Source organism: Saccoglossus kowalevskii, chromosome 9 (assembly GCF_978046115.1).
Source record: "Saccoglossus kowalevskii chromosome 9, keSacKowa6.1, whole genome shotgun sequence".
Lineage (NCBI taxonomy): Eukaryota > Metazoa > Hemichordata > Enteropneusta > Harrimaniidae > Saccoglossus > Saccoglossus kowalevskii.
This window is the reverse complement of record NC_140649.1, coordinates 22,964,239-22,990,526: the sequence shown is the minus strand read 5'-3', so window position 1 is coordinate 22,990,526 and position 26,288 is coordinate 22,964,239. Positions and strand designations below refer to the sequence as shown.

Sequence of the window (26,288 nt, the reverse complement as noted above, 5' to 3'; positions counted from 1 at the left end):
AAGAACCAAACAGAACCAACAATTCACCATTTCTCATATGTATAGATGCTCTAAAAGAAGCTGCATTCTCTGCTGCTTCGTACAATAGAAGCTGCATCTTCTGATACAGATTTTACAGTATTTATGCACATGCATTACGTGCGAGATGATTCACTGGTCTATGTAAAAGACTTTACATACCTATGAAGATTGATCCGTAACAACAGAGCACAAACGAACGGCAAGGCTTGGCAAGGGAACATTCACTACTGTAAACAGCTCATCTAGAAGTCGTAACAGTACAACCTTAGGATGAAGATTCAACTATATATCAAATTTGTCCTACTGTTTGACACTAGTGAGTGATCTAAAGTGACGTGAAACAACTCAAAGCCTTTCACAATAGATGTCTCAATAAAGTTTATCAATCTTTTGGCCAAATACAATCTCAAACAGTGCTCTGTATGGAAAATCTGGCTGCAATAGTGTTGTAGCTGAAATGAAATGCTGCCGCATTGGATGACTTGGACACATGCTCAGAATGAAACAAAACTATATCTTGTAAGTAGCTCTGGGATGGACTCTACCTGGCAAAGAAAAGTCTGGATGCATCAAAACAACAAGGCTCAGAACTGTTTAAGTTAAGGTGGCAGAAATTGGACTGACTTGACACAGGGAACATCTGCACAAAACAGCTCCTAGAAGTGTGCCATCATGAAGAGTGGTTAATTGTAGCAATGAACCGCTAGTTCATATTCCATGAGTTAATTGTTATTATCTCTAATGTTAGTTTATTTATCCTAACACTGGATGTTGTTCCTTCATGCAAAGTTTAGGTTGCAAAATAGCATTACTTTTGTTTTTTGTTCCAATTATTAAAGGTTGTCCTAATGGTAAATATGGTGATACATGTCTAGATAACTGTCCTACATGTTATAATGGAGGTATATGTAATGCAGACACTGGAGAATGTATATGTCCACCAGGATTTAAAGGAGATGACTGTAATACAGGTAAAAGAAATGACACCATGTAATGAAGTTATACGGAAAATATTTTGTTGGACCTAGTTTAAAACAGAAACTTGATGCTATGAGTTCAATGCATCCATCCAGGCATCTATTCATTTCATTTCTGTATTTTTAGCGAATATTTTTGTCATTTTTAGCCCGACAGACAGTAGATCCACTTAGCTATATAGTTGTGTCTGTTGTCTGGATAGATGTGGGTGATTTCTTCCATCTGCCTTGATGAGTGTAAATGAAAATGAAAAATGAAAATTCGATCTACCAACAATTATGCAAATCAGCTATCAAAATGTTTGAATGACTTCTTTGTTTTAGTTTGTTTTTTTATGGTTGTGAATCTAAATCCAAAATTTGGAAATCTATTAGACTAAGCTTAGTTCAAATATTGTGGTCGTTTTTTTATCGTGCAGAGGCCATTGCTGACTACTCACCAATACTAGTAGTTTGCAAATAAACTACCTATGGTATGGTATTTCAAGTGCATCTGGTAAGACATAATATGAGGTTATTTCGATGATACAGCAAAGTATGCATGAAGACAGTATATCAAGAGTATCAACCGGTGTGCAGTAGAAGTCAGGCGATTGCATACTGTCTGTGTGCATACTTTGTGGTATCCTCATAATAACCTTATTAATATACATCTTTTCCTTCCAAGGATACATCATGAGAATGTCAAAATCCAAAATGTTTAGAACAGATTTAGAAAAATTTTTTGTGTGGGGTCTGAGGAGTTTGTTTTTATTATTACAGGATGTTTACACACGTAATCATTCCATATTTGGAATTTGCATTTCCTAATATAGTAAGATGCAAATACCCAGTGCATAAACCACACAATTACTGCCCGCTGTAACTTATGGCATCAAACTATCCATGTGATTTGGAAACATTGAAATTATGTGACTATATATTTATATACTGATAGATGAGTAAAGATGCAAGTGATACACACATGATTTACACAACAGATATGACATTATTTGTGTTAAATATATACATTTAATTCTTTTAAATTACATATTATAGGTTGCCAAAATAGAGGGACATGGGGAAAAAATTGTGGACGAGTATGTTCACCTAGAAATAAAGATGGTTGTCGAACAAGGATGTTTTGTGTTGCTGATCCATATGGATGTTCATGTGTTGCATCATATACAGGATTAGATTGCAATACAGGTAAGTTGAATAAATACACCTAGCAGTACTGATGGTTGTCATAGTGTAATAATGTGTGTTTCTGATTCATATGGATGTTCATGTGTTGCATCATATACAGGATTAGATTGCAGTGAAGGTAAGTTGAATAAATACACCAAGCAGTACTAATGGTTGTCATGGTGTAATGATGTGTTTCTGATCCATATGGATGTTCATGTCTTGCATCATATACAGGATTAGATTGCAATACAGGTAAGGTGAATGGTGAATAAATACACCTAGCAGTACTGATGGTTGTCATAGTGTAATAAGATGTTTCTGATCCATATGGATGTTCATGTCTTGCATCATATACACGTTTAGATGTTAATGCATGTTTTGTCTATTTTTGTGGTCTATGGAAATCACTGCTAAAATGTGTTTTATGCGTATTATTTTAAATTACTTTTTTTGTTTGAATTTATTGTAGTAAAAAATGTTGGCTAATATATTACTAAATTTATTACTAAAATGAATAATTCTAGAGGGATTTTGATACCAAATAATGTCACTGCTATATGCGTTGAAATATATGCACATGCTAAAATCCCTTTCTCATTTTACACTGAGTAAATTTTCAGCTTATCAGAGATTCTGTTACTTGTGTATTCATTCTGGTGCTTAAATTTCCAGTCAATAATTTTCAAAATTATAGATCTCAGAAAATCATTTGCGAATTTGATATGTAATTAGCAAAACACTTAAAGTAATTCACCATAACTAATAATTTCCAAATACTTATCATTTTTTGTAAAATTCTGTAATAGGTGAATTTGTCTCCAATTAGTCGGACTTTTAAATTTGATAAAAGCCATTTTATAATGATTGGTGAGAGCACATGCAGATTAACACTTGATATACTTTTGTGTTATTGTTCTATTTATGACACAAGACTCTTGAGTAAGATTCAAAAACTATTTATTTAGCATAAGGGGGACAAAACCACCTGTGCAAATGATACAGAAAACATGAATGCGAATGTTTAACTAAGTTGTCCCAGAGCAAGCCTCCAAGACGGAAGGAAAAAGCCTACACAAGTGTAGGGCAACTATATAACAGTGCAAAAAAGCCCAATCTGGTTTTAGGGCAACTACTAATGAAATGTAACAGCAGCCCTCCAGATTGCGACCATTTTGGTCGCCATGACGATTAAATAAAATAAATGGCGATTCAAAAAAATATGTAGGTCGCCAATTGGCAAACTAAAAATAATATGGCCGGCGACTAAACATTCCGTAATATAAAACAGACTGTACAGCTTGTCAGCTCTTGGTGGCGCAGTTTTTCCCACAATTCAACACTGTGCACATGCGTATTACGTTATTCGCCATATTTGTTATGAACGAAACTAGTCATGAAACGACGTATGATCGCAGCGTATTTTGCAAGTCCGAGCCATGTACAAAATAGTGAATCAGTGTCGAACGATAGTGTTGAAACTCCGCAGAAATCCTAAAACTTCGACAGGTTTTAAATAATTTGTGTTGAAAATCTTACATGTTTTTAGAGTACAAAATTAAGGTGCATTTTCGAACGGTCGAATTTTTCAGAATAGAAATTGGCAAATAAAAAAAAATGGGGATAATAGACAGTATGCTTCGTTAGTTTTTAAAAAATGGAATGTCCGTCAAATTGATGTAAACTTCCCCATGTTAACGGTAAAAGCAAAGATCGTGGCTGAGTTGTAGGCTAAACAACTCAAAATCAAAACAAAGTCATCAATCAGTATGTATTATGACAAGAAAAACAAAACATCAAGCCGGCGGAGAAGAGGTCAGCACAAAACTAATAGGTCAAAAGAGTTGTTAATGTATCAAGTTACCTCTCTCTGTGATTTATTTTTCATGGAAATTATTTGCTTGTCTTCAATAAATTTTAGCATTGACAGTTGTTTGCTTCATTGAATTAAATGGAGTTCGTCCGGTTACGAACAAAGCTGTCTCACACCACCTAGGAAAACTTGCGAATGTTCAAAGTACAGGTACAAAAGATACATGGAAGTTTAGCAACTCGGACAGTTTGTATCTCCCGACCCAGTGCAATATATCCGATTATAATCAAAGCTCACATGTCCTTATTTGAGGGACCAGATTCTGCCTTAAATTTGTTTAGATTAAAAAAATAAAATTAGATTTAAAAAAAATAAAATGGGACTTTCAATGTGTATTTTGGCATCATTTTTCGGACATTTCAATAATTCCTGACGCCAAAAATTTAGTAAGTTTTACCGTAGTTATTGACGCCTATGCAAGTCAGTCAGTCTACTAGACTAGCGTGAATAACGGTGCGCATGGGTAAGCTTCGTTTCGACAATGAGCAGTTATCACTGTAATCAATGTTAAATTATTCTTCAAATGCTCAGTTTATTTTTTGAAAACAACAAATTTTTTGATTTAAAAGCAAGTCAACAAGTCTGACCTAAGAGAAAGAACATGGCGGATACCAGACAGCATCGAGCGTTTATATGCGACCGGAATCGTTCGCTTAGATGAAACTAAATGAAGTTAAATTTTCTTTGCATTTCATAACAATTCAACGAATTTATTGTTTGTACGTAATAATCAACAATTGTGAAACGCAGCATGAACAAATTTTGCAACTATGATCATTTGCTGCTACGCAATACAGTTGTGAAACTCGGATTCACACCTTTGGGGAAAGTCCCATTTGGACGCTTACATCATTTTCTTGAGGGGGGGGGGGCAAAACTGTTCGCAATTTTTGAATAAGAATAAGTCAGCAATTTTTAGTGAAGTCGAAAATTTGGAGGACAATAAAATACTGAAATCCGGCAAATAATTAGGTGTCCGAATTTGTAGAGGGGTCGAAATTTCAGAATTTTTACGATACAATACAGCCTGCCGGTGCATCTGCTGCCGAGTTGGGACGTCCAGATCAAGATAGCGGTAATAGAAAATTTTAAGGTCATTGGGCCAAGACATTTTCGAAAATCGAATGTAGAAATGCAGAATCCCTGGAACATTAAATTAGGATATCATCAGATGGACCACCCATTGCGGATTTTGACCCAGCAGAGGTGGCCAGAAGATGGATGGCAACAGGCCTAAGACCCAGAAGAAATTCACTACGTTTAATTACCCACCATAGACTCCGGTCAGTCAAAATGACTATTTTGAACTGTGGGCATTAATCAGCGATTCTGCCGGAGACGGAGAGATAGAATCTAGGTCAGGGGAAGCCCCATGACCTCAAGATTCTTTTACCCCTTACGTCATAAACCCACGTGACCGAGGCCACATGGCAGCGCCATGGGTAGCCGTCAGTCACTCTTCATTTTTCTCCGTCTCGACCGGAAATGATTCTGAGCGGCTCTGCCTGGCTCTGTTGCTTTTTCCTGTCCGGGTTTCTAGCGTGGGTCGTCGCCGCAGCCGCAGCATCCGACATTCTAGCTGGTAGGATAAGTTTTTCTTGTCTTTTTACCCTCGTGTCGTTTTCTCCTTTGTGTGTTATGCTTTCAACAACAAAGAAATTAAAATCCGGCGCCACTACGTAATCACATGTTGACTTCATGGCGACACCTTTTACAACTGTAATTCGTTTTTCCCTCAAGCATGTCGTCTTTTATTTTTAATGTATTTAGAAATGGATAGATGCACAGGCAACGCCAGAGGCTCACCGCCGGTATTATCTGCTCAGTTTACGAGGCGGATTTGTACTCAGTGTACACAGCAATTGCTGGAATGGAATCCGCATACAAAGTGATATCGTTGTTTCATGTGCGTTTGGGGTTCGGGTGTCTGCCCAGAGAACATTTGTAATCGCTGGGGTTCGGAAGCCTGGGAGTCGTTCCAGCAGTATGTCAAAATAGCCGAGACTGACCGCGTCGCTCGTTCGTGAAAAAGTCGCGCGGCAAGTGCTACCGGCATGGGTGTGAGTCAGTTGTGCATTGACATGAATGATAAGTCCTTGCGCTCGGGTACCGGTTCTCATACCGGAATACCAAGCAAAGGGCCTGATAGTGGGGGTACCGTTATATTTCGGTCTCCCCCGCTGATCGGAGGGCATCTACACAGTCTGTTTTTTCAACTTTACCGGCAACAGTGAAGTTCCTATGGGGCCCATCCTCGCACGGCACCGGTTTTGCCGCTGAAATGAGGGCATTGGTCGAAGGACTGTCAGAGCAAATTACGTCCCTGGCAGGCAGTGTAGATCACCTGCAGGCGGAGCGAGCTGTCTCCACTGCGGCCTCTCAGCTGGCAAGTAGGAAGAAACACAGAAAGCACCGTTCGCATTCTAAACACGTCTCTTCCGGGGAACCCCCCGTTCCCAGCCGTTGATTCGGGGGAGGCCGAGGCTCAGGCTAGTGGCAACAGGTCTTCTCGGGAACCTCAGACACGTAACACCAACGGGGACGCTGGTAGCCAAGACTCCGTTTTCGGGGCAGGGCGTTCGGGTCAGGACATACATTGTGCCTCCCCCCTCCCGCTTTCAACCAGCCAGGGTTCACCGCGCGGTACCGGACTGATTAATTTACCTTCAAGTCCGAGCTCCGCTGTGGGTTTCGACTCCCTACTTGCCGACCCACAGGCGTTCCCGTAGGGAACCGACCCTGTCATGAGACGCACTCTCATACATGCTCTCGCTCACATATTTAGGCTGAGTGGTGGCAGTTCGCTCGCGTCGGATACAGTGGGTACCTAGGGTGGTCCCTCAGAGTCCACATTGCGTAATGACTCGGTGAGCCGCGCCGTTGGGGTGATGCGGAATATTATCAGTCCAGGTGACGCTATGTATATTCCCCCACCCTCGATCCTAAAGCAGCCGCTTACGGTCACTTCGACACTGATGGGATCACAGGCGCCGGGATCCAGATCGACCCCATCCGCACATCTCCCCTGGTCCAGCCGAGTGCTGAGTGCGGGGGACAACGCACAGACGGTGTTGTAGGGCGGCCGTTGGTCAGCCGCAGAGGAGGTAACGCCGAAAGCCCCGGGCTGGGGTAATCTTTTGCATAACTCCTCCGCTGGACTAAACGCTACCCCATCGGGGCAATCTCGGATTCGGACCCCAATTTGTGGGACGAAATCAGAAGACCCCGACCGGACCCCAAGGCTCCTTCCCCGGACCCCGGTACCACAAACTTCTGTTTTGCTAGCCGGGTGAAGGGGGACGGCCGCGTTCCATGGTCATTCTCATCGACCCATTCTGAGACTATCAAACATGCCCTGAGGGCAGAGTTACGACCCATCAATTTCCTTGAATTCGTGGGCGCCACACTGGAGTGCATTCTTGTGCGCGCCCAGGACTCTGAGACCTCAGACGCAGAATGCACTCGCCTCCTAGACCAGGTGACACAGCTAATGGTAGGCCACCGCATGGCTATGTGCGATATCCTCCAGTGTCATATGGCTCTCTTGGCCGGGGCTACTACTGTGCAGCGGGACGCGGTTTTAGACGTGTGTGTTTTCGACAGCAAATTGAGTCAGGGAGTACGCCACCGCCTCAGTTACGCAGAATGGAGATCCTCCACCCTCTTTGATTGGGAGATAGCGGGGGCAGTCACAGAGCTTTGGGGTGTAACAAACCAAATGGTTCAAGTCGATCGGCAAGAGATCGGGTTACAGCTTAGTAACCCCAGTAATCTCCGGGGAGGCTCACCTCACGGTAGAGGAGAACCCCCCCCTCTTGCAACCGCCGAAGCCATGGCCACAGATCCCTGTCGCACACAGATTGCGCCGGTGCATTCCGGCTTGGAGGCAGCAGGTAACCGATCCCTGGACGCTCCAGGTAGTCGCACGCGATTACAGAATACCACTGAAATCTCCTCCCCCCTGTCAGTGCCCCCCCTCCCCCGTCAGGGGCACTGCCAGGGTACCCCCACAAGGCGGAAGCAATCAGACAGGAAGTAGACAGTTTGCTAAGAAAGGGCCCATACACAGAATAGTTCAGCCGGCACTAAGTCCGGGCTTCTACTCAAATGTATTCGTAGTACCAAAATCTACAGGCGGCTGGCGTCCGGTTCTGGACCTAAGCAGACTAAACCAGTATGTGCTTCTTGATCGGTTCTGCATGGAGACACCATCCAGTGTCCTACTCTCCATCCACCGTCTCGACTGGCTAGCCTCCTTAGACTTATGCGACGCTTACCTGCACATACCGATGCACCCAGCGAGTTGCCCTCTCCTTCGATTCGCCCATCTGGGCCAAGTATTCGAATTTCGGGTGCTCCCCTTCGGGTTATCCACAGCGCCCTTCGTGTTCACCAGAGTGATGAATCAGGTAGTACTGCTGCTCCACCAAATGTCGGTACACGTCAATCCGTACCTAGATGACTGGTTGATACACAACCCAGACAAGGGGTTATTAGCCAGACATGTAAGGCTTACACAGGATTTACTTCACCAGTTGGGCTTCCTAGTAAATCACAAAAAGTCCCATCCCGACCCGACTCAACAGTTTGTGTTTGTGGGCATGGAGTTTGACACCGAAGTAGGCCTGGTTCGCCCATCTCAAGCGCGTTGTTTAGCGCTAAGCAACCTAGCAGAACGCCTAGTCAGCACTCCTTCAGTGTCTCTCCGAGAACTAATGCGGCTCATCGGAATGATGACCTCTGTTCGAAGGGTAGTTCCCCAGGCCGCACTACGCAGCCGCCCGGTCCAACGCTTGTTATTGGAACACCGAGCTCACCTACGGGAACTAAACAGGTGAGTATCGATGCCGGACCAAGTAAAGGAAACCCTGTACTGGTGGTTGTCACTGACCAACCTCAGACAGGGGGTCCCCTTGGACCCACTCGTCACAACTATGACTCTGGTAACAGACGCCTCCCTCCAAGGGTGGGGAGCGCATCTATTGGACAAACAAGCCCAAGGAATATGGACCCCGCAGTGGGTTCGGGACCACCATATCAACTGGCTCGAGCTGAAAGCAGTGCACCAGGCACTTTCACACTCTCGACCCGAAGTTCAAGACCACAGAGTCCTGCTCCGCACAGACAACACAGCGGTGGTCTCCTACATGAACAAGGAGGGGGGACGCGTTCCCCATCATTGTCGGTCCTAACAGAGCAAATTCTCTTTTGGTGCTTGGAATACAATGTGGAGCTAACCGCACACCACCTTCCAGGGGTGAGAAACGGTCTGGCAGACGCCCTTTCGAGGTGCCTCCGTCTCCAGAACACGGAGTGGCAGATCCCCCAGTGGGTTGCCTCCAGGCTGTTTCGGCTGTGGGACGGTCCAAAGATAGACCTGTTCGCCGCACCCCGGAACGCCAAGCTCCCGAAGTACGTAACACCTTATCGATCCCCTGGTCCCACATGGATGTGTACACGCCTTTCCTCCCTTCCCGCTAATTCACCGGGTACTGGAGAAACTTCGACAGGAGCCCACCTGCATACTAACTCTGGTGGCGCCCAATTGGCCGACCAAGGCCTGGTTTCCGCTCCTGCTAGAAATGATAGTCAAAACACCGGTAGTACTGCCGGACATACCGGACTTGCTGTCCCAACCGGACGGGATTCCACCAACGCTGCCTACGACTCGAAATGGCTAGCATACACCAGTTGGTGTAGTGGAAGGGAGATTGATCCATGCCATCTCTCTATCGGCCAGGTAGCAGACTTCTTTGTCCACTTGTTTGACAAAGTGGGTCTGTCCTACGCAGCGATCGTTGGCTACAGGTCAGCCTTGTCCCCCGCCATAGAAAACTCTTTGGGGTTAAGTCTAGCCGATTGTCCCATTATTAGGAGACTGTTTACTGCTTTCCATAATCAGAGGCCCAGGGCCTGTTCAAGGGAACCGCCCAATTGAGACCTGCCGGGACAGGCTTTGGTTACTGACCCAGCCTGAACGATCGCAGGGGCCCATGCGCATAGGCGATAAGTCAGTCTCGGCATTCTTGTGGGCAGATTGTCTGTTCCACTAGCACTTCCTGGAAGCTCCCAGGTTTCACTTTTTTCGACCTACGCCCTCATGCGAACTGTTTCGGTCCTACTTCAAGCTTATCACCCCCGAATTGGGCTTGGGTCTAGCTTTCTCAGGCGCACCGAACCCTGTCACCACAGCAGCATTGGCTTCTAGCTTCGGGGACAGCACAGGCAAGGTAAGACACCACTCTTCTTGGGTCTTAACTTAGGTTTTTGAGTTTGTTTTCATCCCGGACTGGGAAAAGACTTTCATCATTCTTCCTTTTTCTGTTTGCTCGGAAAAACCCGCCACCTATCGGTGTCTGACTCTGCCTACAGTTCAAAATAGTCATTTTGAATGACCGGAGTCTATGGTGGGTAATTGAACGTAGTGAATTTAGGCGAGGGTTCTCTGAACCTGCCTATTCACATAGTTCATACTCACCATAGACTCCGGGTCCCCCCCAACCTCCCCACTCTTTCCGTCGCTTGGTCTACATGTAAGTCCTCAAAGCGGAGAGAAAAGAACCAGAGTGAATGACGGCTACCCATGGCGCTGCCATGTGGCCTCGGTCACGTGGGTTCGTGACGTAAGGGGTAAAAGAATCTTGAGGTCATGGGGCTTTCCCTGACTTAGATTCTATCTCTCCATCACCGGCAGAATCACTGATTAATGCCCACAGTTCAAAATAGTCATTTTGACTGACCGGAGTCTATGGTTGGTATGAACTATGTGAATAGGCGGGTTCGGAGAACCCTCGCCTAATTCAATATACTGCATGGCCTGATTGTAATTGAATTGCCCTGAGATTGTCAGTTTAGTTTCATTATGATATTATATGATTTAGTATCATATGCTAAATTTACCTAAATACCTAAATTTAAACATAATTGATGTTTCTGTGTAGTTTGTAAAACATAATAAATTCTGGTGACCTACAATTTTGTACTTGGCTACCAAATTTTCCAGCTGGCCACCAAAAATTTGAACTTGGTCACCAATGGCCACTAGGAAAAAAATTAAACTTGGAGGGCTGAACAGTGCAAAAAACATACTTAAGTGTAGAGCAACTACCAATGAAACCAAGATGCGGTCTTTTAGAAAGCGCGGTGAAGAGTAGAGAGAAACAGCCCCCCTAGTAAAATGGCCATTAAAGACCCCTTAGTCAAATGATCATGAAGGAAAAGGCGAAAATTATAGACGCTTGTGTGTGGTGTATCTATTTCGAATGCTTCTAGGCATTCTAGTGGTAGAATACATTGTATTCCACTACATGTACATCATGTCATGTCTCTATAAATATATATTTTATTACTCGAATAATGTTTAGCACTGCCACAAACATGTACATGTTTTATAATTATTAATGTTTTCTTCAGTGTTCCCGAGGATTCGTAATACCTATGGCATTCCTCATTTTTTTACTTTATATTTGGCCAGATTGCCCTGTTGGGAAATATGGAGCTGGTTGTACTCAAACATGTCACTGTACGAATGGATGTAGTAAATTAGATGACGATCTACTTGTATCTGGAGAATGTACTATAAGTGGAGATACTTGTGATGATGGATGGAGTGGTGAAAACTGTAGAGGTATAGTGATGTCTTCACATAAATACAAAAACAACTGTCACCTTCATTTACATGACTGTGTATTTAGATCTTTTCATTTTGAATGCAAAGAGTAAACTTGTTTTTGGCATTGAATTACAATTGCACATTCTTATTTAGCTCCGTTGTCGACTTTGTCGGGCGGAGCTTATCATATGAGTGATTGTCCGTCGTCGTCCGTGTCAATGTTTTACTTTTACGACTTCTTCTTGAAAACTACAAGCCTGAATGCTTTGATACTTGGTGTATCAAATGTACCTTGGGTAGACCTTTCTTAGATTTTCTCATTTCATGATAATATCTTCAATTCTTTAATTTTAGTGAATATTTTTGTAATTTTTGGTAAAAATTATATTTTCAACTTCTTTTAAAAAAAAGGGGAAGTCCGATTGCTAAATTTATATTACATATATAGGTACTACATATGTGGACCTCTTTCAGATTTGTTAATTTCGTGGTGATATCTTCAATTATCTAATTTTGATGATTATTTTTGGTGAAAAGTGATAATTTTGAATTCTTGTTGAAAACAGCAAGTCCAGTTGCTTTGATACTATACACATTGTTCATTTTCTAATGATATCTTCAGTTCTTATTTGAAATGTGCATTGCTAACAGCGGAGCTATCTCAGCCGACAGGCTGCTTGTTTAATTGTATACAGCATGCAGTGTAGTATAGCATTGTGTGTAATATAATATACCAGTGCATATATTTATCACATGACAATGGTGCATATCATTCACAACAGTGACGTTTCATAGGAAATATCACTGATATTTTGCAATAATCATAGCGATGTGCATTAGTTACTTCGATTTACAATATTCAATTGAGTTGGATATTTGTCTGAGTTAGACAAAAAGGGCTTTTCAGAAATATGAAAACTAGTGCACGTAATTTTCAGAATTTTGATTGGTTGACTGGTTTGGCAGTCATTATGGATTTAAGTTAAGTCATGTGACATTTCCTGCCATGTGTTTCCCTCCGAAATGGAAAAAAACACTTGAAAATCTTTTTATTCAGAACCACTGAACACATTGATCTGATATTTGTTTTTAGTATCAATGTACAAATATCTTTATATTTTGTGAAGCTCTTTTCTTTGGTCATATAGTTTGGCTGCCATCTTTGGTTTCTTCTAAAGAGGAAGTGATTTTTAATGATGCCACATTTACCCGAATATTTTTTAAATTTGTTTTGAAAAAGGTTTCCATTTTTATACGGAACTCCTTCTGACAGGAAACGAATAATTCATATCAGTTGTATGATTTCACCACCATCTTGGATTTTTGTTCAAAATGGCAAAAATCTGGTGTATTTATCTCTCAGGAATGCTTTAACCGATGAACTAGATATTTGGCATGTAGCATATAAAACCTTGGCCTCTTACAAGAAAAAGAAACAATGACATCAGGAGTGTGTTTTAATCAATCAGTTTGATATTTTGCTTGTAGTATTTATGGTCGTATGCCAAAGGCTTTTCATGAGAACAATAACATATATATTAGTGGATACATATCAAGGCATATTCAGCCTTCAAACTTAGACCTGAAAAGACTACTCTGCAGCTTTAATTAATTTCGTTGGTGACTGGTAGTTTATTTGGAAAAATATATTTATAAAAAAATGAATATTTCAGCTGATTTTAAAAACTGTTTGCAGCTGTATCTTCAAATACATGTTCACAAGTTAGATGTCACTCCTAACTATCATAATTTTGACACTTGTTGATACACCTGATACACCTGATTTCATGGGATGTATAATCTATTCACCAAGATGAACTTGTATAAGCCAGCTGATATTATGTGACAACCTCACAGTATCATGCAGGTGTACATGTACAGTAATGATTAATTAATTTATTAAATACATTTATTATATAATAACATGGAAAGAAGCTCTATTTGATGACAACTGAGCAAATTGCGGAACAAACAAATTGGCAAATTATAGAGCATTCAAAACATGGTTCAAATAGGAAAAATATTTAATAACAATGAGTGATGTTAAACTGAGACAAGCCTTATGCCAGTTCAGAATCTGTGATCATTAAAGCAGATTGAAGGTGAGGTACATTTCCTTATAGACTTCAGTCTGTACAATACACAAAGAATTGGAGGATATTATAAACAATATTAGCAAGTTAAATTGAATAGAATATTGTAGAGGAATCAGAAGTGCACAATACATACAAAAATGTATGCGAATGAGATTTGAGCAGCTCCACCAAAATTAAAAATATTCTTATTAAAAACCATACTTATGTGATTTTCACTTTTTGGCAATAGTAGTGTAGTAGTGTAGTACAAGTATATTGTGATTCTTTATGTGTTTGTAAATATTATTTAGCTTTTTTTAGCATTCTGTTTAGTTGGTTATCTTTACTGTATCTTAGTTTATTTTATTTTTTTATATTATTTTTATATGTTCTTAGAACAACTCACTGTAGTTTGTTTTAATGTTGAATAAGTATTGTTATTATTATACATTTCAGTTCCCTCTGCTTGTCCTGATGGTTTCTATGGTGAATTATGTAACTATAATTGTCATTGTAAAAACAATGCACCATGTGATAAGAACACTGGTGTTTGTCCAAATGACGATTGTGCACCAGGATGGATAAATCTAGATACTATAGATTCTGATTGTCAACAAGGTTTGTATTTCAACTCGCTGGTTTCCATAGTGAATTTTGTAACTACATGTATAATTGTCATTGTAAAAACAATGAAGCATGTGATAAAAACAATGAGTTCCAGCAATTCTACTTGTGTAGCTATAAACAACTCCATAGGTACTGTACATGTATGTTGTCTTAGAACTTGACTTGATCCCACATCGTAATGGCAAAGCCATATAGTAATCACACACATTGGGCATTATTATCCCCGGACAATGTTTAAAACTGGGACTTGTAATTCGGTCTTTCTCTGTCCGCCCAGAGTAACATTTCAGAATCATCTGAACCGAACCCATTCATTTTTTGCATGTGCCTATAAGTACTTTATGTTGGACATATGCATATGCAGTGGTTTAGTTATTTTATTGAAGATGGTCGGCTGGTAGAATTTTTTTGGAAAATACAATATTCAACTTTAGCATGTGCATAATACATGTCGATAACAATTTGTTTTGCAAGCAAATCAAAGATGGCCAACTGGCAGCTACAATGTATCATGTTCTTTGAAAATATGGTATCTTAGACAATGGACATCCTTTGTTTTTCTTCAATTTTTTTTTTCAGCTGAGATGTTCATATGCAGCAGGTGATTGTCTATTGTCCGTCCATCAACAATTAGCCTTAGGCATACGACCTCTATCAAATTTGTTCATTTCTTAACGATATCATAATTCTCTATTTTTAATGAATATTAATGTAATTTTTGGTAACAAATTTTACTTTTGAATTCTACTTGACAATTACCTGCCGGATTGCTTTGATAGATGATATGTAGATACTTTGGGTGGACTTCTATCAGATTTGTTTATTTTGTGAATAGTTTTGTCATTGTTGGTATCAATGATATTTTCGACACTTAATTACTCTGGCAGAGCGGACAGAATACAGCAATAAATAAAACTCATGTTTTTTATTCACTCCCATAATTAAACTTCACAATTTGGTCAGCTTAGGGTCCTTGAAGTGTTCTGCACGTTTATCTTCAGTTTCAGAATTTTGGCTAAGCTCACACATTCTGTTCAAAAATGAGCTGTAAATATTATGTACTTTTCATTCTACCACTACACGGGTAGATAAATTTGAATACTGCCGATTGTACTCAGCTTCCCTCCGGGATCCTGCATCAACTATTTTAAACTTGTTGCAATAGAACTAACTTGTTCAATATGATTTCTAATCTTGAGTTGTTTTCTATTATTTTATGTTAAGATGGTCGTCCCAACTATAAAAGCTTCTTCTATTACAAAGTCAATCCTGGTGAAGAAACACAATTCATATGTGAAATCATTGGAAACTCTGTAGTAGCAAATAATCAAATAAAGTTATGGAAACTGGGTACAAATGACTTCTCTATGTCTCCTACTACCTACAATGATAGTGAAAGATATACTGCTGTTGGAACTTTTACTGGAGTTGTTGTTCAGAATGGTGATGTATTTTTCTGTGGTGCTCCAGATATTGGATTTCATGGATTTTCAGTTACTTTACAACTATATAGTAAGTTTACATGTATTACATTACATTATGTATCTTATGTTTAAAATGAGGTAATTACAATACTCATAATACAATGCAATAGTGTATAGTAATATATCTTGCCTGCAAATATAGTATGATAATAAAAGTCTATTTAGCATCTGGATATGTGATTAAGTGAACATTTGTTCTTGTTTATTATCATATAAGCAGCTGTTATATCCATGGTTTTAGCTGTGGTAATATTCTGCAGTATTTGATCCACACCACGCGATATATTTTGACTCTGTGTTGACTTTTTTCTTTTTTATGTGTTTGACCCAGAGGTTAAAAAAATAGTAATGGCATTCTGAACATTACTTTTTAGCTCCGCTGTCGACTTTGTCGAGCGGAGCTTATCATATGAGTGATTGTCCGTTGTCGTCGTCGTCCGTCGTCCGTGTCAATGTTTTACTTTTTCGACTTCTTCTTGAAAACTACAAGCCTGAATGCTTTGATACTTGGTGTATATGTACCTTGGGTAGACCTCTCTCAGATTTGTTCATTTCATGATGATATCTTCAATTCTCTAATTTTGGTGAATATTTTTGTCATTTTTAGTAAAAAGTGATATTTTCGACTTCTTGTTGAAAACCGCAAGTGCAATTGCTTTGATATTACATATATAGGTACTACATGTGGACCTCTCTCAGATTTGTTCATTTTGTAATGATATCTTTAATTCTCTAATTTTGGTGAATATTTTTGTCATTTTTGGTAAAAAGTGATATTTTCGACTTCTTGTTGAAAACCGCAAGTCCAATTGCTTTGATATTACATATATAGGTACTACATGTCGACCTCTCTCAGATTTGTTCATTTTGTAATGATATCTTTAGTTCTCTAATTTTGATGAATATTTTTGTAATTTTTGGTAAAAAGTGATATTTTCGACTTCTTGTTGAAAACCGCAAGTCCAATTGCTTTGATATATTATACATATAGGTACTACATGTGGACCTCTCTCAGATTTGTTCGTTTTCTAATGATATCTTCTGTACTTTAATTGCCATGTGCATTGCTAACAGCGGAGCTATCTCAGCCGACAGGCTGCTTGTTTAAAACCTCTTGGCAGTGTTCTCCCCAAGATTTTGGTCAAGGATGGCGGCTAATTTGCATAATAATTAGCATATGATTTACACGATTTATTCGTAATGTTTGTAATGTTTGTAATTTTTCGTAAACTACTCATACATTTGTACACTGTACTACTTTTAGTTTTATAATTTAGAATGAAAACATGAGTCATGGCTTAAATCAGTAAACAAGAAAATATTATTATAAAGTAACTCGTCCGATATTTCATGTTCCCGTGAGTGAAGCCTGCAACGTTTTTTTTTATTTCATTGATATTTTAGTCATGGAAAAGCATTGATTTTCGATTTCATTTACTATTTATTTTGAACATTACAATAATCTTTTTTTTTTGAACATTTTATTTTGACATCGGCTATGGCGTAAAGTACGTAAATTACGTAATTAGACCAAAACTTTCAATGAGTACATGTCGACCTAAATCAACTTTAACAGTCTTTTGAATTTCGTTTCATTTTTTATGGTTGTTAATGAACAGCGAGGAGCATGTCATTTAACATTAGCTGTGGAAATCATAGATGATTTTTGAGTGTGGCAGTGTACATGTCTGACAAGCATGGCGGTAAAGCCACGCTGTTTGTATCTTGGGAGAACACTGGTTAGCATAATGAGAAGACTGGTTAGCATAATGAGGCACATCCATTATTTTTCAGATTTTTGTGTTATTGGCCGACTGGTGGTCATTTTGTCCGTACAAAATATTTATTTTTGTTCATTTTTGCTAATAAATTGAGATTACATTTACTAACTTTATTCAGATTTGGTACAAATATATAATTTCATGAAGGTGCAAGCCATTTTGAGTGAAAAAAATTGTTAATTTTTATTCATTTTTGCATTCTTTGGCTTATATCTCAAATTCAGTCCAAATAGGTCAAAATTTGATTAACTGACAATTGTGTTCTAGCATATTAACAATAGTTAATATTTGTATTACAATCCCCCCCCCCCGTTGATTATATTGAAGATAATATTTGGTAATCGTAGTCCTAAATAACTATTAAAAATAGCTAGACGTTTCGAGCAATGGCTCTTTATCGATAGCACAGAAGCAAGTTAATAGTTATTTAGGACTACGATTACCAAATATTATCTTCAATATATCATATTTATCAGTCCGAGCAGCGTTTATTTATTGACTCCCCGTTGATTAGCTTGTTTGTTTACTTCATACAGGGTATAATTTCCATGGGTGTATAAGTTATACAAAGTTTTATTTCCAAGTCACCATTCACCATACAGTAATGGAAATCCAAAACTATACTATAGTTCCTACTTGTGGTGTTGATGAGTTCCATTGTGCCACCATCCTTATCTAATTTCAGTAATAACTATTTCATACTGAACCAATTTTTTTACCATATACAGAATTCAAAGTTTTTTTAGTCATACTGTTGGAAATCCAACCTCATCAACCGGTATGTGGTGAGATAAACTAGGCCATATTTTATTTAGTAGCCATAACTGCCAGGATTTCCAGAAAATTTTTTCCTTACTCGTCTGGATTTCTAGATTCTGTTTCTCCATATACAGTTGGAATTCCGGGGTATTTTCTCCATCATACAGTGCTGGAAATCCGACCACATCAACAGGGGGGGTGCAGATATAAACTGGAATGGCCCAATCCAATTTAAGATGGTTGCCTAGTAGCCATTTTTGCCAAATTTTGCCTAATTTGTTACTGTCCAGTTACAAACTGTAGCGCATCAATAAAATTTGGTGTGTCACAATCCAATCAAAGAGGCAGCCATTTTTCTTTTTAAAAATTTTCTAAAATGCACTTTTTTGGACAAAAAAAAGACATGCTTTGTTTTAATCTTGATGTGATGATTTTACACATTTAGTGCCTGATGTACATGTATGTCTTGTTTGGGTTTATTTTGTATTTTTACAATGGCTGACTGGTGGCCATTTCTGAAGTCATTCTCAATTTAGTTCAAATTTGATCATAGCATTTGCATAAAAAAGGTGCTTATAAATGCTGACATTTCATTTGTCATTTATTTAAAATACAAGAACGAATGAGGCTGTGAATTTCTCAATGGCTTGTTAAATGTAGGATTTTGATGCTTTTTTGTTCAAATTTTAAATTAAAGACAAGAAAACAAAATATATATTAATTTTGAATAGCTGAAACCTAGTGAAAATAGTTCCATCTTCATAGAACAGATGTCATATAAACAGGTTTCAATGATGTTGAACAACAAAGATTAAACATTTTTTTGTTCATCAGGAATAACTTTGCTTGTTCATGTGGTGATCCTGTGCCACTATATATCATAGAATATGCGAATATACATACTAGAAAATAAATATACATATATATCTCATGGACTGAAAAAGTGGAATGTATTTGAAAATTATCCTTTTGATATGATATAAGATACTTATACTTATAAATACTTATTTGTCACTTTATATTATACTCCATACATACATACATCAATGTTGAAAGATGTAACAAATAATTTATGAAACTAACATATAAAAAAAACTCATATTACTTTTCATCATCAGATCTGCCAAGATTTTATGCTAGTAACAAACCAAAAGTATCAGATAGTCAATCTGACCAGCTTACTGTGTCCTGGAACAAATGGACTACTGATGATATTGGAGATGGTCCAGTTGAATCTTATAAAATATACTACAGAGCGAGTGGTGAGAGTGACTGGATATCAGGTCAAGTTGTACCAGTCAGTGATTCAAGTCAGATGAGTTATACATCAACCATCACAGGATTACAATGGTCTACTCAATATGAAATTACAGTGACTGTTAAAAGACCGGGTCCACTTGGTGAAGGAAATAAAGACACTACTATAACAGAAACTACCCTGTGTGCAAGTATGTGGAATCAGTTATCAGTTAAATTTTATTTGACCACTCACAACAAAAATTCAAATGTAACAATTGTGAATCATGCTAACTTAATACATTCTAAGCAAGCTATAAAACAGGTGGATTTTCAACTTCGTGGAAACTGTTGATCGCGTTGATAACTGTAGGACCATTGGATAAACTCCTTTCAGATTTGTTTTGAATACTTCAATTCCCTGTTTTTCATTTTCACTTTTCTATGAAATCAACTAATAAATTGAATATACATGTTCATTACATTTACCTTTCAAACAAAGTAAACATATGCTTGAATGTATTTTCAATGTTTTTGTTATTTGTAAAGATTATAGCTTCCATTAACTGAGCAATGCCTTGTAGCTGTTCCTATACCAGTATGACCAAATTAGTTTGGGTTTCATCTCTAAATATGGATAAAGTTTTGTTTAATTTTATTTTTATTTAACATATTTAAAGAAGCATGTATATCGATAAAAAACGAACATTTTTAATACCATGTGTAATGCACTTCACTGGAACATGAAATTGCAAAAAAACAAACAAAAAATGTGTGAGTGCAGGAAGACAAAAAGTGAAAAGTTCTTTTTGAATCAGCTGTCCTGTATCTGTTTATACAATTATGTTTATTTTGACACTGTCAATATTTCAGTGATTCTTGGGGTTGAGATGCAGCAGTCTTGCATTTAGTCAGATTCTGTGTACGTGTATTATTGTTGTATATTAACCTTTAAATTTTGTTGCAGCTCCACAAGCACCAATATTTCATCAAGTGTCATCACCAGAGTTGAATCAACTGGAAGTTCATGTGCAGGTATCCAAATGTTGAATATAGAATAGAATATTTTTTTTAATGGTACCATAAAAAGGTGACATTTTTTGGGCTCTATGGCCATTTAAAGCTTAAAAAGACTGGAAATGGTTTCCTCACTATTTGATTTTTTTCTCAGTAATATTAACTTTTACTTTTATTTCTGGTTTCCTTCCGTACACCCCCATTTATGTCTCCAACATTTTCTCAGAAATTCTGTAGAAGATATCATGAAACTTGGCAGGTTGATGAACAAGTCTCTGTTGACTATGCTCGTAATGTTTTATTTCCAGATCTGAAAATCCCATGTGGGTCTTTTTCAAGATTTTCATCCAAAATTATTTCTCCCTACTGCACTGAGAGAAAACTGAGCATGCTCAGAATAAATAATTAGCTTAGATTGTAATGCAAGGGTTTTTAGTGATATCATGACCTTGATCTGAGTCAGATGTGTTGTACCATTACCAATCTCAGTAGGAAATGCAGAGGGGTGTCAGGGCTACATTTTGATGGGAATTATAGTGGTGATACTGATACAAACCCAGGTCCTGGTAATATAAAAAGACCTGATTTAACAAAGAAGTCAAGTTGTTATTAAAGGTACATGTATATCGAGGTTTACTCAGATTTATGAATGCAGTTTCCTGAGCATGTACGAGACATAGTTTGGTTGCACTTGTGTACTCTGAGATTTTGGACCCGGGTCAATGAAAGTTTTCAGTTATCAGATTAAGGTAGCGAGACTATTATTTGTGTTGAAAATTACGATTTTCACATTTATTTATTAATTGATGAAATGCACTATAAATTTTCATATGATAAAGTCAACATAACATAGAATGTCATGTAAGTTGGTTAAAATGCATATTTTCTGAAGGGAAGCAAGGCAGCCTCAGTAGTGTTTTCCAAAATCAACAATACAGGTTTAATCTGTGTGCCTATAAATTTCAAAGATAAACTCAAGACAAAGCAATGTTAGGATGTGTTATCAGTAGCTATCTGACACACAATGAGTGTTTCCAAACATTCGAGTGGTTTGTCTCCGCCCCTGTTTGTTTCACAGATTAGTCATTTGCATATGAATGTGTCAGACACAAGGTCACACAGCCACTGAAAAAAATCATTGATTTTGGTGTTTTCATATGCCGAATCTATCCAATTATAGCTATCCCATTCCTTTATTTTTTGGTTTCCAATAGCCTTACACATTTGGATGCCCCTACACATGGTAAAACAGACCTTGATGGGAAAACAAATTGATTGTGCCGATAAACAAGCTTGAAAATCTTTGCTGTTACTTCATGGACGTTTTCTAGGAGTTTATGTTTTTCAAAATACAAGGTCTTTAACAAAAAATAACGTATACTTATTGTCGTCGGATTAACACCAAATTTTCACAGCTTTAAGGTGACAATGAGAGGAACTTGAATGTGTCCAGACAAACTATTTCATCGATTATTTACCAACGAGTTGTGGTTTGAGTTGGGAGCAATGTGACTAAAACAGTAATTGAAATTCAGCACACTATTTTTTAAAACGCGTTGCTTGAATAAAACTGACCAGACACATTCAATTTACCAGACTATTGAACAACTAGGAAAAGTGAAAAAAATACTTCTTATTGCCAGCGTAAATGCGTAATTATTTTTTTTACAGAAAAAGTAATTTTTCACCTTTGATTGAGTAACGCGTCGTAGAATGCAGATACAGGCATGCAAAATACACTTGTGAAAAGCTTGAAGTCTGCCGATTCTAAAAATATATACTTTCCCGGGTCTATTCGTAGTCATTTAGTCACAATTAGAAGATGAAAACAAGTATGCAAATAATAGTCTCGCTACCTTAAGGGAAATCACTTTATGATAAGTTGTACTCACATAGAGTACATATTAATTCAATTGTTTGCTGATGTTCCATGTATTATTTTAACATGAGTATTTTATAATTAGATAACAGGGACTGTGACATTCATGTCTTGTTCTCTGTTTTTCATTATTTTAGTAATCTTACATTTTTCTTGTACTTTGTGACCATTTCCTTTTTCCTCTGGCAATTGTGTTCATACACATAGTATGTATTTCATGCACTGCTCAATTGCATGGTATTGAATCATCCACATGTACCACAACTGAATGGAATACCATCTACTCAAATCAGAAAAGTGTGCTACATTATTAAACACTAACTAATGAACTAACTAATTATATTGTTCATATTTCAGGTTCCTGATAGCGATGGTATAAAGTGTAAACAAGGCAATATTGATGGATACATTGAATACATTAAAGTGAGGTATAGGAAGGCAGGTACACAAGATGAATATAAGGGAAAGAGAAAACAATTTGGTGGGAGTGTGAATGGTCCAGAAGTGATCACTGTTACTGATGACTCATTACAACCATACACAGAGTATGAGATCATTGCTGTACTCAGAAATGCTAATATTACAAGTACACCAAGTGATCCAGTAACTGTTAAAACTCCTGAGGATGGTGAGTTAATTTACATTCTTTGTTCAAATACAAGTACAGCATTTTACAATCTACTGTTAAATACTTAATTTTCATTTGAATACAATTTTGCTGAAAAACATTTTGGCTGTTTTGTATTTTCACTGATTTTAGATGAGCTGAATGGGAGAAAAGAGTATTTTTTATTTTCATTGAATTATTCCTTCAGCAACAAATAAAATAAAAATAAAAGTGTTAATAATGGTAATAAATTTATGTACAATACATAAAAACAAAGATTTGGAATAAATGACTTGAAGAATAATATGCGGTTATCAAATATTATGAGTTTATAATATATTATGAGTATTATCCTTATAATTATACATCTTTTCTTCCCAAAGAAACAACACGGGAATGCCGAAATCCAGGGGCTACAATGTTTTTGAATTGGTAAAAATCATTTAAAGCTGTGAAAATTACTTTGGTTTCTAGCTGCTCGCTGATTGTCGGTGACTTTTGTGATTTTTATTCTCACAAATGTTGTAAAATTCTGAAATGATGAACATTTTTTGCGGTGTAAAGTGAATATTTCATAGTGTTATTCACAACCCTGTCATAATAATTCCGAAACAAAAAGTTGACATGATAATTCAGACATAGACAGTTGACAAAAGGCAATGTTATGAGCTACAGTTTCTTCCACATTTCATTGCAGTATGGTGTTAAATATTACAATTATTTTTTATGATTTGTATACCCAATCATATATAATTATTAACATAATATACTGTATGTATTTGTATTACAGTTCCTTCTAAGCCTAGAAATGTAACACTGTAACCAGCAGTATATACAATTACTGTTACATGGTTAGAACCAGACCTACTCAATAGTATAATAACAGCCTATAACATAACATAATGTATGCATTTGTATTACAGTTCCTTCTAAGCCGAGAAATGTAACACTACAACCAGCAGTGTATACAATTACTGTTACATGGTTAGAACCAGACCCACCCAATGGTATAATAACAGCCTATAACATAACATAATGTATGCATTTGTATTACAGTTCCTTCTAAGCCGAGAAATGTAACACTACAACCAGCAGTGTATACAATTACTGTTACATGGTTACAACCAGACCCACCCAATGGTATAATAACAGCCTATAAAATTACATATTGGAAAACAGGTGATGAGAGTACTAAGAAAGATATCTTGGTAGATAGTGGTGATGCACATGAATACAATATAAATAATCTGAATTATGAAGTTAATTATACTGTAATAGTAAGTTCATATGATATTATTTGAAAACATTTATATTTTATTGATCTTCTAGATATTTATGAAATTATTTTATATCAAATGCCATATTTACTTTACGAGTAGCGCATGATCTTACTCAATTAACAGAGGTATGTATGTGGTCAAAATAAGTCATATTAATATAATGATTCTGTATACAATGCAGGCTTTTATTCATTAGAATATAGTTGTCCTGAAAGGGGTTAATAAATCATACTTTTGTATACGTTTAAGAGATCATACTTGTGTATATGTAGATGTACATAATTCACTTTCACGCTGTGAGCTACATATTATTGTATAAAACAATATTTCTTTTCAGATATCTGCCTCTACTAGTGTTGGAGAAGGTAAATACAGTGATGAACGGAATACTAAGACATCAGAAACAAGTATGTTAAATATCTTAAATATTTCCTTTATATAGTGCATGTGTGTTTATTTGTAAATAATGTAAACAAGTTATCATAATATTATATGTTTCTATATGTTTTGATTCACACATATACCTCATCTTTCAGTTCCTGGTCAGCCTGCCTTCATTGTTGTACGCAGAGCAACTGAAAATAGCATCAGATTCATATGGACAGATCCGGCCATATTCAGTGGTGATATATTACAATATAGAGTATGTAATTAGAAAACAGAGACTTACAAATTCACTAGTTTGAGTTCCCGCAACTCTGTGCTAGCTCTCCCCTTTGTGGATGCTTGATTCCAATTCGATTCACACTGCGCTGCTTGTTGTATTCCATTTCGATATACAATGAAGAACAGTATTTGTAGATTGGCAGGCAATTGTTTAGGCTTCAAAATTGAGTTTATATTTATACTGCTGTACATCTTGGTGATTTCTAGAGAAAAAATTACATAGTATAGTAACAGTATATAATCATTACCAAATTTGATGCCTTGTGTGAAATTTACCCACATTGATTGCATATTAGTTGCAATTAATAATTCTTCATTAGTTTTGCTCTATATTTAGTCTCCGTTCAGACATAGTTCGAATACAGGGACTTATAACTTCACTTCTCTACTTGTTTCCGAACCTGTATCTCAAACTTGCCTGGGCCGATTTTTATCCAACGCCACACACAACCATAACTGTCAATAATATCACACAGACTATTTGAGAAAAGAACATGAAAACATCACATGCATTTTGTTTATGATTCAAGATGGCTAAATGGCGGCCACATTAGTGCTACGATTCATTGAAATCAAGCATTTCTTCCATTCTGAATCGGATTTAAATCATGCGTGGACATATATCATTAAAACTTGGTATGTCTGTTTTCCTGGGTTTCAAGTGGATGATATTTTATTTTTATAACAAATGATGTTCCATGGTTATTTCTCTGACATGCTTTGATCTATCTTCTTTACACTGTACATCACATGTCATTCATGGTTCAATTTAAATGACCAAATGGTGTTTTTTAGTGCTGAAAATACATAAAAATCGAATGGTTTCACGTGGTACAACGTGTGTCACATGAGTGTAAATACTAATTTGGCACTAATGTTGAAAGTCACTAAAAACTGCATTGGGATTTGTATTGTTTTATTTATTCAGTCACTTTATATTTTTACTTTAATTTATTTATTTAAAATGTATTTTATTTTTATTTTAACATTTAAATTTGTAATTGTTTTAATAGATAACATATAGATCATATGACTCTGTGTATTCTACTACCGTATTTGAATCTAAGAATCTACACATTCAGGGCAGTATTGATACACACACTTTAGAAGAATTGCCACCAGGAACACAGTTTGAAATATCAGTGAGTGCAAGTACAGCAAAGGGATTTGGTAAACCTAAATCAATTATCTCTGGAACTAAAATTGGTAAGTGTTATATTACTTTTC

At 37.3% G+C, this 26,288-nt stretch overlaps 1 protein-coding gene across 1 annotated transcript in view; it reads left to right on the top strand.

Moving 5' to 3' along the window:
- LOC144352660 (uncharacterized) overlaps nt 1–26,288 on the top strand; it is a 30,293-nt gene that overhangs the window by 402 nt on the left and 3,603 nt on the right. Inside the window, exons 2-14 of the mRNA XM_085504011.1 lie at nt 861–992; nt 2,037–2,186; nt 11,513–11,665; nt 14,182–14,343; nt 15,577–15,864; nt 19,495–19,824; nt 20,580–20,647; nt 22,866–23,136; nt 24,039–24,149; nt 24,172–24,392; nt 24,733–24,802; nt 24,932–25,038; nt 26,075–26,267. Coding sequence (XP_085360137.1) covers nt 861–992; nt 2,037–2,186; nt 11,513–11,665; nt 14,182–14,343; nt 15,577–15,864; nt 19,495–19,824; nt 20,580–20,647; nt 22,866–23,136; nt 24,039–24,149; nt 24,172–24,392; nt 24,733–24,802; nt 24,932–25,038; nt 26,075–26,267 — 2,256 coding nt within the window. The remainder of the gene's footprint in view (nt 1–860; nt 993–2,036; nt 2,187–11,512; nt 11,666–14,181; nt 14,344–15,576; nt 15,865–19,494; nt 19,825–20,579; nt 20,648–22,865; nt 23,137–24,038; nt 24,150–24,171; nt 24,393–24,732; nt 24,803–24,931; nt 25,039–26,074; nt 26,268–26,288) is intronic.